Source organism: Fopius arisanus, unplaced genomic scaffold, assembly GCF_000806365.1.
Source record: "Fopius arisanus strain USDA-PBARC FA_bdor unplaced genomic scaffold, ASM80636v1 scaffold00094, whole genome shotgun sequence".
Classification (NCBI taxonomy): domain Eukaryota; kingdom Metazoa; phylum Arthropoda; class Insecta; order Hymenoptera; family Braconidae; genus Fopius; species Fopius arisanus.
Genome location: NW_011887833.1, coordinates 324,349 through 340,839, shown reverse-complemented (window position 1 = coordinate 340,839; position 16,491 = coordinate 324,349). Strand labels below are relative to the sequence as shown.

At 41.1% G+C, this 16,491-nt stretch overlaps 1 protein-coding gene across 5 annotated transcripts in view; it reads left to right on the top strand.

Annotated features, from left to right (window-relative positions):
* The window catches only part of Dll (Distal-less), a 36,691-nt gene that overhangs the window by 1,931 nt on the left and 18,269 nt on the right, over positions 1-16,491 (top strand). For 3 of the 5 annotated variants that reach the window (XM_011311912.1, XM_011311911.1, XM_011311913.1), the window contains exon 2: positions 5,360-5,601. In XM_011311912.1, the coding sequence (XP_011310214.1) occupies positions 5,360-5,601 (242 nt within the window). The remainder of the gene's footprint in view (positions 1-5,359; positions 5,602-16,491) is intronic. The other 2 variants (XM_011311915.1, XM_011311914.1) reach the window with 1 other exon arrangement.

Genomic DNA, 16,491 nt, shown 5'->3' with positions numbered 1-16,491 from the left:
TATTCAATAAATTTAATTACCTTTGCAGTAATTAAGAGTCACAAAAAAGGTGAATCATGATTACCGCGGTGATTCATGGTAATTCAGAAAATATGAATTTTTAATGGAGCGAAGTTGACAATCGTGAATATTATTTCATTGCCGTTGAATAATAATCAGAGTAAAATCTTTGGATCACCCCTCAAAGTTCGATAAGTTCTCGATTACTGAAAATATTCTGTCGCTCTTCTGGTTTGTTTGCTCACATAAACTAAGTTCGCTGTCTATTCCCACACTTGACTATTCCCCGAAGGGGAGCTCCTCCATTGCATTTCACAAATACCTTTTGAATTCAATAAAAACCGGATGATCCAATCAATAAGTGAACAGCCGATTGAAACGTTGTGTGCATCTCTCTTTCCCTCCGTCAACTTCACTGTCATAATATTCAAACGCAGTGCGTGCACAAGCTCGCCCTGCCAACACTCCTCTCGCTTCATGCTCGCAAACTTCAACGAGGGTGAGTTGAATTTGAAATGAGGGTTGAACAATTGTTTTTCTCACTTTTTTTTTTCTTTCGACTGGTTTAATAGAGACGAGTCGAGAGACGCACCATCGGCGCCGGAGCGTCTACCGGTTTTTCCTGAAGGGTTCATTCTGCCTCCCCCAGTTAATCATTCCGACAACTGAAGAACTAGTTGTTTAAAAGTAGAGATTGTCAGAAAATCATTGAATTTGTATTACCGAAAATCTATTTCGCACTATAATTGTTGCAATGAAAAAAAAACAGCGCGAGGGGGAGAGGGGGATGTATCATAAAACCTGTTCAAGAATACGAGAGCGCATCAACCTCCAGCGGTGAATAAAAGAAAAGAGAGAATGAAATAAAGGTGATGTTGAGGCGAGTGGGGTGGGAGGGAGAGAGAAAGAGGGGAAACACCCGAAATATAAAAAAGAAAACGGAAGAATCTGGAGTAGCAGGTATAGTGGTTTGTGCCGGCGGTCGACGGCCCTGCGCGCGGAAAAGAAGAAATGCCACCCGAAAAGAGAATAAAGATATACGACAGAGGGGGAGGGACGTTTTTTTCAATGGCCAGGGGAAAAGACGAGGGGGTAAGGAAGCCCCCGGATGCCGCAGAATTCCCGCAAAACGGTACAATTCGGGAGTAAGAAGGAATATTAGACAAAAGTAAACCGCATCATTCAAAATTCGTGAAAATCATCCGGATCTCCAATATTCGAGATATAATAAAAGTTGATTGACAAAAAAATATAAATATTGAAATATAAAAATATAAATTAATCGTTGGCTTGGCAGAGAAATCCTGCACGTGGATGAACCTGCAGCCTTCACCTTCCTAATGCAAGTGATCGTCTCTTTCATCATTTGAATTCATAATGATCTTAGTAATTAGTGTGCAGCAGTCTGAGACATGTGATGCGTTGGGATCATTGTCATCCACTTGATCGCGGGAGTCGAACGGATGATTTTAATGAAGTGAAATGAAAAACTCATTTTATGATCTAAATACGTTGGCTTTACACTATCCCTCAAAATACAAGGGGTTGTAAAATAACAGGTGACATGATACAGGGAGTAACTAGAGTGACTAACCATTCCTCACGATGCGAAATAGTCGTGGTAACGAGTGTCCACGATCCCCATTACACGATGGATAATATAACTTTCATCCCTCTGAGAATGGCCAGTTTTCGTGGTGAAGAAGGTGGTGGAGTCTCTCAGTTGAAACGACGAGGGAATAGTCAGAAGGGAGTAAAGTTTCAAGGAGTTTAATGGTGGGCACACGCAATCCTTTTCACTCCCCCATGCCAATTCCGTTAATTCATACTGCATGAAGAGACAACTGCCATGTCGTACGGATAACAGCTAACCCAACTCATGTCGATGAAATCATATTCCCTGAGCTTTTCATACGCGATTCCCCTTCAATTTTAGTTATATATAGTTTCAACTGACGCTACGATTTCCACGTGTGCCATCAACTCGACGACGAGCTTGTGGTTATACTCCGACACTTTTTTTTTTTTCACCCCGGGGATGAAAGGGTTCAAAGGAAACTTTTCAACAATACTTTTTTTTGTCTCTCCTTTCCTTTTTTTTTCGTTACACAATTTTGCAGTATAATCCATCGACGGAGGGTTGTCTCCGTTGAAAGGTGTTCGTCATTTATTCATTCCCTAATTCGTGGCCTCACCGTTCGTTAATTTACCACTTTTTTTTTTTTCTTCAAAACCATCCAACTGCGCTTTACCTCTTTAACTTAACGACGTTGAAAACCAGTGATTGTCGCTGTGAATCAATGGCAATTGCTTTTGGAGTTTTCAAACGAAAAAAAGCTCGGCGATTATCATTGGTCCCTGATATTTTTAATAATTTATGCAATCGTTTTATAGTCATTCCGCGAAAACAATAGTGACCGCCGGAGTGAATCACTCCTGGAGGAGCGCCTCGTCATCGTGGAGTTGTCATTATTCTGATTGAGAAGACCACGAAAATTTTTCCGCATTACGCATGAGTGACAAAACAAGAACAAAGTCATTCATCACGAGTATGAAAATGAAAAATAATATCTCCAATGAGACAATCCATCACATCACTCTTCACCAGCGAGTCCTCATTCATAATAAAAAACCCTTCGGTTGAGGTAGAATCCACACGCAAGGTGGGAGAGTGAAAAATGAGTGAAGAATGAGTGAAAACGATAAAATAAATTCCATAAATAAAGCCTGAAGTATAGAATAATCATGAGAATCAGGAGGATGTGTATTTTCTGTTGATGATAAGGAGAAAATTGGCGCCACCTGGAATCATCGTCCTCTGTCCCGTGCAGGCCCTTCCAATGCGGCATACCACCACGTTTGATTAATTAAATAATAAATATATCACATGGCAATCGTGATTGGGTTAATTGACCCTGAGCACGCCATTGTTTGTGCATCCTCTTCAGCGAGCTTTACCCCCGTAACAATTGGCGATGAGTCTCTGCACGCGCCATTAGCTTCTTTCAGGCGATAAAGACTTCTCGACATTTCAAGATTTCTGTTTACATTATCACACAACACCTTGACAATAGACCGCAATCACCGGTGCATTGCTGGCAACATGTACGACATCACATTGTCTGATTGTCGGTGGGATTGAGAGGGAGCTTGGATACCTGGTGGAAGACACCAACAAATGTTCATAAAAATGGGACTGATATGCAACTCCAAAGCGATTCTCCGTGTAAACGCTCCTGTGGAATTGAATTCTTCATATTCAACGGTGTTGTTCTACCTTGGGTAGAGATTCGCTGATGGGATAAGCTCCTAGGGAGGCATCAGCAAATGTTGGAGCGTCGGCGGTAGGCCGTAGCGAAAGAGAGGTGTACGGGATAGAATGGCCTACCTCGAGTGGTGTATTTCAAGTTGGTATTATAAAAGGAGAGGATCGTGCGAGGGATCGGGTAGCGATCGCGTGATTTTCCACCTCGGGAGTGTACACGAGCGGTTAAACCTCGGCGCCATGGCAAACATATTCGCAAACGCCTTGGCAAGTACATATCGGCAAGCTAGATTTTATCGTCTATTTCGAAGGCATCATGCCTTATTTCTTGGTACATAGGTGGTGGATTTCAGTTGAAAATTCATATAGTCGGGTTGTCTGACGGATGTTGATGGCTGAAGAAGTTGCAAGGTTGTTGCTGATTCGTGGCAATTCGTGTGTGACGCCATTTTTTTTTTACATTTTTTTTTTCGGGACATCTGGAGCTTTGGGTTATTAGGGGAATCCAATTAGTGGGTGGGAATTACTCGAGCAATGGGCATTGGGGAAAATGGTCACTGGTCACTGGATTCTTGACCTGCTGCAAATTAATCTTCAACGGTTGCAAGAACAATGGGGTAGGCTTCCTCGGATGATGGATCAGGTATTAAATGATTGTTTTTACAAGGATTAGTCTTTTTCTTTTTGGTATTAGCTACTTGACCGTTGAAGATTCCTGGGGATTTGAGGATCTGGGTCTTGGCATCTTGAGATTTACGTGAAAGTCGTGTTTCCCCTTTCTTTTTGCTGGCACACGGTGATCTGGTGATTTTTCATCCGATGATTGTTGTCGGTAAAAAAATTGATAAAAAAATTTTACAATACCCATTTTTTTTTTAATGCAACTTTTATGATCGGATGACGGACAAATGGAGAGTTGTCAGTTGTGATCTGATGGCGGGGGGTGATGAATGTGCATTAATGTGGTCTTCTTCAGGGCCATAAATTTTCATAAATTTTCTTGGTGAGTTGGAAAAAAAAGTGCATTCCTTTCCGGTGAATGTTATATTCACTTGGCATTAAATCCGGGAACAATAACGAGTGAATCGACACTTTCATCGTGACAACATCGTAATACTCTTGGGGTAATTGCCCGTACTAATTTCGTGATGAACGGTAATTAATTAACGAGGCCGATTAAATCGTGCCCACGTGAGGCCTCCGTGGAGGTGTATGCACTGGTATTATGCTAGGGGATTTTTTTTTATCCACCTTGGTGGCTAGATGCATGCATCCAAGACTAGTTGGTATTGCTCGTGGATAAAAAAAGAAGATAAAAAAAAAGTGGTGAAGAGGGAGTTCTGGAGAACCGTAGACCGCTCCCACTGGGCTGCCATTCTTGGTACCCTATCGATTATTCTTAACATTTCTTCGCACGCCCTCGCATCGTTAGCCTCATCCAGGGAGGGATATTGTGGCAGGCCTTGTTAAAATTGATGCATAACGATTCCGTTAGGGGGATACCGGAGGTCTCATTCACGAGGTGAATTGTTTTCTTCGAGTCAAGAGGCTCATCTTCATTCTGAGGTACATGATCGTTAAAGATCAAAAATATTTTCACTCCCTATTTTTTTACACGTCATATCAAATCTCATTTTATTCTCAACCCTCAACTCAAAGTGGGAACACGAAAGATAACTTATGCCAGCGAATACCTTCGAATTTCAAAATCATTATAAACAGCTTTTGCATTTTCCGCGGAAACTCAAACAATGAAAATTTTTATGCTAGACTGTATGGGTAATATAATTTATCTTATGTATTTCTTAGAAAACCATAATTATCTGACCGTAAAAAAAAAGCAATCAATCAACTGACACATTTATCTCTAGAATGCCAAATATTGTTGAAGAAATATGTCAAATTGAAATCTTAATAGTTAAAAGAAGAATCCACTAATTGAATCGGTGAAAAGTAGAGAATTTTTGAATTTCCGGGAAAGCGGGGACGACAATAATTTATCTCATTACTTTCTTGAGTGAATCCATGAGTTTTTTTTATTTTATTTTCATTCGTTGCCCTTTCTAAGACTTGGACGCTGATGGTTGATATCAGGGTGGTGTATGTTTACAGACCTCTCACCACTTGGCGACAAAGGCGGTAGTCTTGTCGATGAGCTAGGCGGCGGTGGCGGTGGATCACTGAGAAATGGCAAAGGAAAGAAAATGAGAAAACCCCGGACTATCTACAGTAGTCTTCAACTTCAACAACTCAACAGGCGGTTCCAGAGGACACAGTACCTAGCGTTACCTGAGAGAGCTGAATTGGCAGCGAGTCTAGGGCTGACGCAGACACAGGTGAGTCTTCAAATATTTTTCTTTCCGAGCTAGTGTGAGTTGTTGACAGTGATGAAAACGATAATAGGTGTATCGTACTTAGAAGTCTGACAGCAGTAGTGGACAATCACTTCAGTCCACAACTGTCAGATTTCCAGTTACTCAAATACGACTGTCATAACAAACATGTCAGGGTAAACGTTGTGGATCGTGACCTGAACATGTACACATGCGCCACACAGCGAACTTTTACCGAAGTTCATTCCTAGGATCTAGATAGATAAATTAGTCTAGCATACTGTCCTATAAAGAAAATATACGAAAGTTTGCACAATCAATTGGTCAAACGGATAGGTTCAATCAATCAATTCTTCAGGAGATAGTATCAGGAGTTATACCTATCGAAGATCAGGAATCACCAAGAACAAAGGAGATTGGTGAATGCTGCTGGTAGCGCATGACCACGTCATCGTATTACGAAAGCCTCGCAATACAACACCACTGGCCAGCATCTGTCAGCGTTATCGGCACAAATGACTGCCAGTAAATCACCAATTCGCCACGCCCTGGACATAGAAGATAGGGTTGCTTCTCGATAGTGTCCGGTGAATGTCTCCCAACGCTGTGGCCACTCTAACGAGCCAGCTATAAATTTTCCGAGCGCTCGGTCATCCGATCTTGTTTCCGTGATGCTTTCACTCATTCCAACAAATTCCCCTTCCATACTTTCCCTCAGCCACCAACCCTTCACCAAAACTCGTTGTTACATCAAATTGATACGTAAACGAATGAACAACTGAATCGAGTGAATAAGATCAGGATCAACTTGATCATTACGTGAATGAAACTGTTATTCGTTCAGGCAAACAAGTACGATGTAATGTAGCCTTTGGTGGATGTCATACGAGGGGTTGGAGAACCGGATAATTTTGTTAGTCCCTTTCCCCTATTTCTGAATCAACGCTGCCCCCGTTGGGCAAAACTGGTACCCACTGTGCACAGCAGTCCATCAGATGAGAAAATCCAAACAATCATCTACCTCGTTGCTTATTTGCTCCGAGGAGTGGTGACTAGCGCATGCCGTGAATAATCCGTAATAGGCCAATCAAGGCGAGCGAATGCTTTACCTTCAGCTACTGGCGCAAGTCGAGTCTCTCGTCAACCAAAGCTTCAATACTCACGTCCACACCCACATCACTCCAATCCATCCGATTCATATCCAGGAGTTTTCAGGCTTTTGGTTCTTCCTTTTGTCTCGTGGTTTTTCATTATTTTTGCAATTGGCCTGAGGCCATTGGCGGCTCGAGGACAGCAGCAGTAGCCGAATGATCTTGTACGCTCTGCATGAGCTCACACACATGGATCACAGACACCAGGACACCTTACTCGTTTTCTTGATCGCTCCTGCCAAGCCACCTTGGGCGTGGTGCACAGCCTTTTTTTCTTCTTTCTCCTTTATTATTTTTTTTTTTCTCCATCATTTTTTTTCGCTTTGTACCTCACGGTGCAGCCCTCCTATTGGCTCGAGTTTTCATAGCGCGATGTCCATGTTTTATTTGATCAGAAAATATTTAATCTCACGATCTTCACTGGTGGTTTGTCCCTGTTCTACAGTCAACCATTATCGACGCATTCGACAATACTAATAGAGCTACCTGGTACCTTTCCTATCTTCGTTGTATCTGTTCATTGGTCGCATACGGGGAATACATTCAACATTGAGTCCCATAGGTGTGTGTATGCACGCAGCATAAATGGGAAAGTTTTGCCTGGCGGCACGCGATGCAAAATGTCGTCGTTTTTCTCTCTCTCTCTCTCTCTCTCTCTCTCGGTCTCTTCTACGTGACACGATAGTATGGGGCATACCTGTTTTCCCAAGTTTTACAGGAAACGGGAGGGATTCCTTTTTTGTTTTTACTTGGAAAAAGTATTTGCATTGATTAAAGGTATTTTTAGAAAGTTGCTGGATGCTTTCGAGATGATGAAAATGTCAGTTTCGGTATGAATATTTCAGGTCTTGTTGCATATTGAGTTCGTGTGGTGATGGGGTATTATTGAGGATGTGGGAAGATCGGGATTGGGATTAATCGGGGATTAATCGAGGTTGAGGGGTGGGTAGGGGGAGTTGGTGTATTGGATCTGGTGTGGGAAGATTGGTTTTAGATTCATGCATGCGGTAACTACGGCTTGTCGAGATCAACCTGATGGTTTGTCATATCAGGGGACGACAGCTTGTGAAAATTTTTTTCAGGGGTCATCATTTTTCCGGAGGTTTCATTTTTTTTTTTCTGGCGGGATTTTTGAGAGGAGCCGAACGATTTGACTGGGGCGCTGTCAGTCTTGAAAAATAATTGAGATTTCATCGAGTTGTTGCCCTCAGGTCATTGCACTAGATGATTCATAAATTTTATGAATTCTCACGGGATAATTGAATTGATGAATCTACCAATCCCGGTATGGATTGATTTTTTATGTTCAGTTATTCCCGGAATACTCCACGTACACAATAATAAACATAAAAATTTCATTCTCATGGAAAATTATTGCTGTGCTCAGTGGTTATAACCATTTTATGATGAAAGTTTTCTCAATAAAAATGTCTCGTGCCACTTTTTCATGAAAATCGGAATCCCCGTTATTCATCGCTTTATATACATGTCACCGTAGTTGCTCTGTTTTCGTTTTAGATAAACTGGTGCACGAAATTTCAGCGAATCTGGAGCACGCGACCCTCATAAGCAACTATTCGAAATACCACTCAGAACTTTAATGCATGGCATTTCCTCCTGTCCCAAGAAAGTGAACACACCAGTCCAACATTGTTCAACTTGTTTGGCATGCGCTGTATTGTACGATCACTTAAATAATTCATACTTTCAACTATAGAAATAACGTTGAGTCAAAAAACTTTTCAGGAAAAAATAATGTGTCGCGAGCTGATGGATTGGTACACTAGCAGCACTAGCTGATGGAATATAGAGTATCGAGTGGGAGGGCGATAATTATTTTCACGCATACGCACTCGACAGACCTCCCAGATTGCCTCCTACAATTACGTACCCGGAAATAATATTGAAAATGATGGATCATTCGTTTTCCTGCCTCCAGGGAAATAGATTTTTTCATTTTTCGCTTCAATCACTTGCCTCGTTGTTTAAATACCGATCGCCACCCCTGATTGACCTTGAGTATCAGTTGAATCATCCGAATTTTTTTTTGGGGGGGGGAGGGGGAGAAAAAAAACGACTGGATTACGTTATCGCGGTGGAAAACAGGTAAAAAAGGTGGATAAAAAGGCAGAGAGGGATGAAACAAAATGAAGGTGGATAAAGATAAGCCCGGAGGGTACATGAGGGGTCAGAGTCTGGATAAAGATGAAGGGAAGGAGAGATCCCACTGTGGGCATGCGAGTCAAGCCAATGGGGCACCGTGTGCCAAGAGGAAGGGGGTAACACACATTATTTCAATGTTGGCAGTAATGCCTGTTATTAAGCGATGATAATGATTGGTATTATCGCGGGTAGGGTAGCAGGACTGGTAGCAGCGGATATAAATCATCCGTTACTTCCTTCTCTCGTCTCTTGCACTAACCCTGGGCCACACTCAAACTCACTTCTGGTTGGTATATCACAGAAATGGTGGTAAAACTCTTTGAAGATTCCAGGATATTCCAACCTGCATGAATACTTCATGCCAGCAAGCTGTAAATAACAAACTTGACGTCTGGATATTTCTAGGGGTGCATGTGAAGATGCCAAAGTATTGGTGATTTAAATGCTGCTTTCTGATCCTGTGAGGGATCTCGTTTAAAATGAACCCTGCAACGCTAGTGAACATCGGCGGGGTTATGAATTTTCAATAAAATTCAACTCAAAAAATAAATCACTATTGGGAATTGATTAATCTTGGGATAAATTTTTTTTCTCTGCGCAGAGTTGGCGAATAGTAATTCCCATTTCTATTTTTTTTTTATTTCAATTTTTATCCAGAAATTCGGACGAATTGGGGGAATAAATCATCCATGGATGATCAAACTCCTCGATATTCCTTTCGATTCCTAGAACCCTCGAAAAAGGGCTCCTAAAGGCCCTGGGTTCACCATCACGTTATATTGCGATACGTGAATGCGTTTTCGATGTGGGTTTCGTGCTGTTATTTAAAAAATAAAACGACACGGTAAATAAAGTAAAAGAAAAGAAATGGGGGTTGGGCGAGGCCATTTGTATAGGTGGAGCGTGGATTGCATGTGTATGAAATGCGTGCAAGTGTGGTTTGTTGAGGGGTTGTGAGGGCTGGTGTGGCTGAAGGGGGATGAGGAGACCCTTGGAACGCCCACACCCTATCTCGATCTAATAAATTCAACATTTCGCCGGTAAACCCAGAGACTGGTCTCTCTGGCCCTCGGAAATCAGGATATAGAAAATTAACTATTGGCTGAAATAAAAAAAAAAATACTGTACTCTCCCATCAAATATTTCTTCATCTACAGACATCATTTTTGGTCAATCTTTCGGTCATTAAGTTCAAAGAACAATTGACAATTAATAATCCATAATTCCGTCATTTGAATCCACACATCCGATTTTTGAGGACAAATCGATCATTCAGAATCGATTGATGGAACACGGGGAAATTTCATATTCTTATTCCAAAAATTTGATTCTCCAATATCTTGATACCAGAATGGTACCACAAAGTGTCTGAAGGCACTGAGAGGTTACCGAACCCTTCAAACATCTCTCCTCCGTGGATGTCACTGAAAAAGCCAGGAATTTGCAAAAATGAACAATTATAGGAATCCGGAGTGGCTGAGGGGAAAGCATCCGTCCTCATGGGAGTATTCCCGTAGGATATGGAGGGAATGAGAAGGGCGCATGCGCGAGAGCGGGTCTTTTGAAGTATCCAGGCGTTTCGTTTTCTTGCCGATTTCTCTCTCTCTCTCTCTCCCTCCATTTCTTTACCTTCCCTTCAATCTCCTTTTTCATCGTATAACTCTCCGTCTCCCTCGTTTCGGTATTTCGTTTGTTTTCATGGCGGTGGCCGCCGGTGTCTTCTCTCTCTGGATTGGCATCCCTATACGTACCGCATTGTTGGCTGCATTTCGCTCTTTTCGCGACCTCCTTTTACAACATTGTTTCATTTCGAGAAAATACCCACGACAATGTTTTACTCTCTCCCGCCATTTTTTTTTTATTCGCTCCGCGGAATAATGTGTGCGAGGGGGGAAGAGAGGGGGAAAAACTGTGGGTCGAGCGATAAGCGGGAAGGACGATGGGTTTTGTTATAAATGAAAGAAAAAATAAATATAAAAAAAAGATGGCTCATTGTGTATTCAGGCTGCGCATGCGCCAGTTGTCACCGCTGACACATCGTACGTCAACCGCTGGTTCGCCAGGCGAACATAACCCTCTTGGAATCATTCTGTTTTCTTATTCCCTCGGGAAAGAAGGAGTTGAAAAAATCACAGGCTGATAAAAAAAAAAATCCAGGGGGCATGTGTCGGGGTACAATCGTAAGAACATCTCAATTCCATGAGTAATGGAAAATGTTTATTTCAAGAGATATTGATTTAAACTGAGGTTATAAAAACCGCGTGACAAGCATTTCTGGGGCACTGATGGATGGAAATGAATTCATCATTTTTTATCCGTCATTTCCTTTTTGGCTTTTTGGGGAATTCGAAGGGATATCGATTGGCCATTAACATTTTCAGGGTTTCATATGATTCTCGACCCGTCGATACGATCACCATATTCCTAAAGGCGGGAAATTTGAATGCGCAATCAGTCTCGAGAATAATTAAAATTCAGAGGTGAGGATTTAATAAAAAATACCGAGCATTTGCGAGTGGTAAAAGGGCGAAATGGATAATGCTAATATTTCTTGAATAATCCGGGGTTTAATGATTATTCTTTCCCCTCAATTTTTTCAACATGTGCCTCGTTTGCGATTTCGTTGAAAGCGAGACGTAACGTGTTGATGCGCGCCTACTATCCGTCGTTCTGAAAAAAAAAAAAAATGAAAATAAAAATGAAAAAATGTGGAAGGGCTCTCTTTTGGTCAGAGTGGATCGCCTTGGAGCCCGTGAGGCGCGCGCCCCGCCCACCGTCTCGTCTCCTCTTCCTCTCCTTCCTATCCACTTTTTTTTCTTTATTTTTTATATATATTTTTTTTAACGTTATACCCCTCTCTTGGGAGCATGCCCCCGAGCCCTTTTTCACGATACCACCGCGAAGAGGTGTACTTTTATTATACGTCAAAAATATTGGGACGTCATGTCTAACGTTTTCTTTCATCTTTCACTGGGAAGAACATTTATTTTTGCCAGATATTTATTTCAAGCGATTGTAGGAATTGTTACTCCTGACAAAAATATGAAAAAACAAATAAAAAAAAAACAACAGCTACTGGAATGATGAAATAATTCTTTTTTTGGGAAATTCTTCAGGAGATTTTGGTCGGGGAATTTTTCCAGGATTTTTTTTCTAATAATAATTATTAATAATTGTTTTTTTTTTTTGGTGCATAAATATTTTTCGACATTGACCTATTCTATTCGCTCGTAAAAATCGAAAAAAAAATGAATGAAAAAAAACAGCTAGACCAGTTTAGGCCTCTATTGTCAGCTCGCCCATTATTTTTATTTTCTTTATATTTTCCCTTCATTTCCGAATTGGATCAGACTATCAAATTACCAGCGAAGAAAAAGAGACCGGGGATGAAAGAAATCCCCACAAGTCCCCGCAATTCACCCCAGAATAAAGAACTAGACTATACCCCCAATTTCATGAAAGACATCTCCAGTCTAAATATTAAATTAAAGCATTAACCGAATCTCGGACAAAGTGCTACCAGCGGGGAATTCCCTAATTAGTCAATTTCCCAATTAAGGTAACATGGGAGCAACAAGTGAGGGATTAAGTGAACGTAATTTCCACAACTTCCGTGATTACATTTTTCTCCTGATAAATTAATTCAAACTTTCCAAATAAAAAAAAGAATTTTTGACTTTTTTTCAAATATTCCAGGAAAATATCAGGTCTACTAAAGAAAACTCACAATTTTCACTGCCCGTTAATTAAATTTTCGTTACGACACAGCTGCAATAATAGGTTATAAACCACCAACGAATGGGTGAAAAAAAAAAATCGGAGAAAGACAACAAGGGGATAAAAAAAAAAGCTGAAATAGCAGTGGCCAGCGGGAACATTCAATTCGGAATAATCTCCGCGCTTTCACGAGTCAGTCGGTTGCATTCAACATCGGACAAAAGGACAAAACCATCACGGATACACAAATAACAATGGACAGAACGATAAAAATTGATGTAGAAAAAGGTGTGGTGATAAATCGGACTATCAAAATCCCGGTGGTTACGTTTGATATTTGAAATGTCAGAGACGAAATAAAATTAACGAAATGATTTCTGTGCAATTGCACTGATAATTTTATGAATATCGGTGAAATGCTTCAGCGTGAAATCGGGAAAAGGGGTGGAAAAATGGCGTAAACATTTGTACGTCCGTTTTGTCTTACTCCATGAGAGAGGACTTCAATGTAGAAATAAAAAGACCATCGTAAAGATAACTTTCCCATCGATCCCATGACGCCGTTTCATGGACGATCTCAGGTGTATGTACCTCGTTGGATAAAACGATCTCGCGTGGGTATTTCGATGGGCATGAGAGACCGTGAGACAGAAAGAGTGAATGAATCGAAGAGAGATAGAGTGAAAGAGTAAAAAAAAATATGAGCTTGCGCTCACAAAGGCAGGATACCGCAGGCTGTTAGAATTACTTCGAGTAAAAAAAAAAATCGGAAATTTTTGATAATCCAAATTTATTTAGAATTCCTCTGTATTCATCTCTCCTAAAAAACCTCTCAATTCTCCTCAATCACGGGAGGACAAGTGCGAGTGAAGTTGGCTGCGCAAAAGTATCTCCCATTGGTCAGAATAATCGACGCATGCTCGAGGCGGGAAATTTGAATTCGGCGATTTCATTTTTTATAATTCGATGTGAATTTTATCAGAACATCTCGGAGATGTGCGTTTATTTTTTCTTTTGTATTCTCAAGTTAACAGTGACAGGTTACACTCGAGAAAGAAAATGGATGCCTCTAGTGGAATCCGCGCCATGTCCTTCGGCTCGATGAACAGACGCACTCGGAGACATACGGCGGTGGGAAATAATGACAGAGTTGGCATGTCAGTGTGTACTGGTTTTGATCCGGAAATCCATGGCCACGAAAACACTTTCCTACCACCCGGCTATGGTGTATCTCAGCTCTCTCTCTCGCTCTCCCATTTTCTCCCTTCGGTGTGTGCGAAATGTAGGCACCGGTTTTTTTTTCTGTCTTTCCTGCGTCAACGATGCGAGAAGTCCGAAGGTACATTTTTTTTCGGTCAAAACAAATTTTGTAAAAAATTCGTTACAACGAATTTCCGAAAAAAAAAAAAAATGAAAACGATCTCTTATTTTCAAAAAATGCCCGCCAATTTAATATTCCAAGAGATCTTCATTAAGTCGATTTATCACTCACGTATCGCATTAATTACAAACTATAATCTCGTTAAATTCATTGGAGCGAATAAAAAAAAAATGAATGAAAAAAAAATTTCATAATGAAAGATTGGTTTTTATGAAAAATCGATAAATCACTGTAAACCCTGAATACACATTCGCCGCCTGAAATTTTCCAATTACCCCATTCAATTGCAAAATAAACAATCTGGACGTGATCAGTGGAGTGTAACCCCTGTCTCGAAAACCGGAAAACTGAAAATTCCAGGAAAAACTCCATCACTCCGAGCGCACCGATAAATCCTGAAAAAGCGACATATCCATGTTAACAAGTTAGCCAACGCTCCAGAGAAAGGCGTAATACAATTCAGAAGCAGAAGGGTTGAGTGATAGGCAACACAGGATTAAGCGGGAGAAGCAATTAATTTATGCTAATGGTTGATGCCTCTGAGCCTCCATCACGATGCCGATTTATCTAATCCACCGACATAAACTCGTGTCACCTGCTCCGAATTCATGATATTCTGAATGGTCTTTTTGTTTGGCGCCAGTGAGGGTTTTGAAGGGATCCGATGGGGCCCCGTTGAAGGGCCTAGTGTTGAGCCACGCTAATTGACCTCGAGGGCCTGACTGACCCGTGCGCACGTCCACGAGAGAACGAAACGGGCGGCGATTAAACTTCCCGTTAATATCGCCTCCGCCCTCGGCCTCCGCAGCTCTTCCATCTCATTTCTTATTTATCCTTTTATTTTTCTGTATGTTTTTCTCCGTTACACACATTGAAGATTACAGGGAATTGTGGTCTGTCGGTTGATGCCTCTCACCCACACCTCAACTCCATGAATATTTATGTGAACAGACAATCCAATACACTCAAGGATATGCATCACTCTTCCCTGAATTATCGGAGATACAAATTGTGATGTTTTTTATGTTGATGTTTGGATCTGCTGAATTATTCCCAACTCCCAAAAAAATTCTCTAGTTGAAAAAAAAAAGAAAAAAAATCATCGCATGAAAATTTAATGGACGATTTACTCTCGCCCATTAAATATTTCACCTCGAATTTCCCAACAAAGGCATTTTTCCCTCCACTAATAAATTAACCAACGAAAAATCATTAACAACTCTTATAGGCTCTCCATGCTTAATAAAAAATTCTGTTTCACAATATAAACCCGTTGCAAGATATATACATCGACTTTGTTAGTCCCTCTTTGATCATAAATTCGCTCCAACAAATCGTGTGAACGCGGGGATTTTCCTGAATTCAAAAGCACTACCTGATCGAATGCAATAATTCAATCCCGCAGAATCTTCCTCGTCGATCGACTTTGACATTCAACTCCACAAAGGGCTTACGTCACTCGCGTTAATGATGAAAATGAAGAATGAGGGAAATTCCATTGGACGGGATGAAAATTGAATAATGCACGAGAAAAAAAGGCATACGGACAGCTGATAAAACCGTCAGCGAATGGTTTTCGCGATCTCGATCGTCTCCTCTCACTATTTACCACTGATTCATGGTCAGACACGATGCGAAACGAAATAAACGATCCAAACACCGCATCACCACGGGAGCGTCTCGATATTGTGCGGTTGCTCCATTGATTGGTGTTTACATGCGACCATAAACAAGCCATTATGTAATTCCACCGCGGTGCACACTCTCATGCATAATTTAACGATTTCCTACATTGTATACGAGTTCGGTATCGATGTAATTTGTCATTAATCCTAAGCATGCCCAGTGAAAACATAGAAAATCGGTTATCATGATCGTTTAATTTCATTCGTTGTGAATTAATTGTCCTGATGAACCTGCGATAGAGCGCACATTTCTGGCTTTTTTTTTTGTCAATCAGTCATGAGGAAAATCCAGATATTGGGTGCTATCAAATAAAAATTCAAATTTGGCGCGCGGCGTGAGCGCAGTAGATCCCCTAGCTTCACGCGTAATCAAATTTTTTATTGGTCAATTGGCTTTCTGGTAATTCATTACAACGGAACAAAATAACGCGTACTCGGTATCCCAAAAAGTGAAATTGACTCTGGATTGAGCTCCACTCCGGGTCTCACAACCTCTCTTTTCCCACCTGACGTCAAGCACCTGTTCCTCGCGTCCTGAGAATTTCCCTCCCCCTCATCACCTCGAATGTCACTCTCATTTACAAGACAACTCGAAAAAAAAAAAAATAAAAAACATATTTCTCATAAAACCTAAGACCTCCTTTTAATTGAAGGACTCGAAGAATTTCACCGGTAACCGCCCTCACACCGGAAGCGGTCAGTCGCCTTTTCTGCAATTCCACCGGTTCGCATATGTGACCGTTGAGAGATCGTCGGCGAACCGTTCACCCGAGGGGTTGAATAAAATGAAATAAAA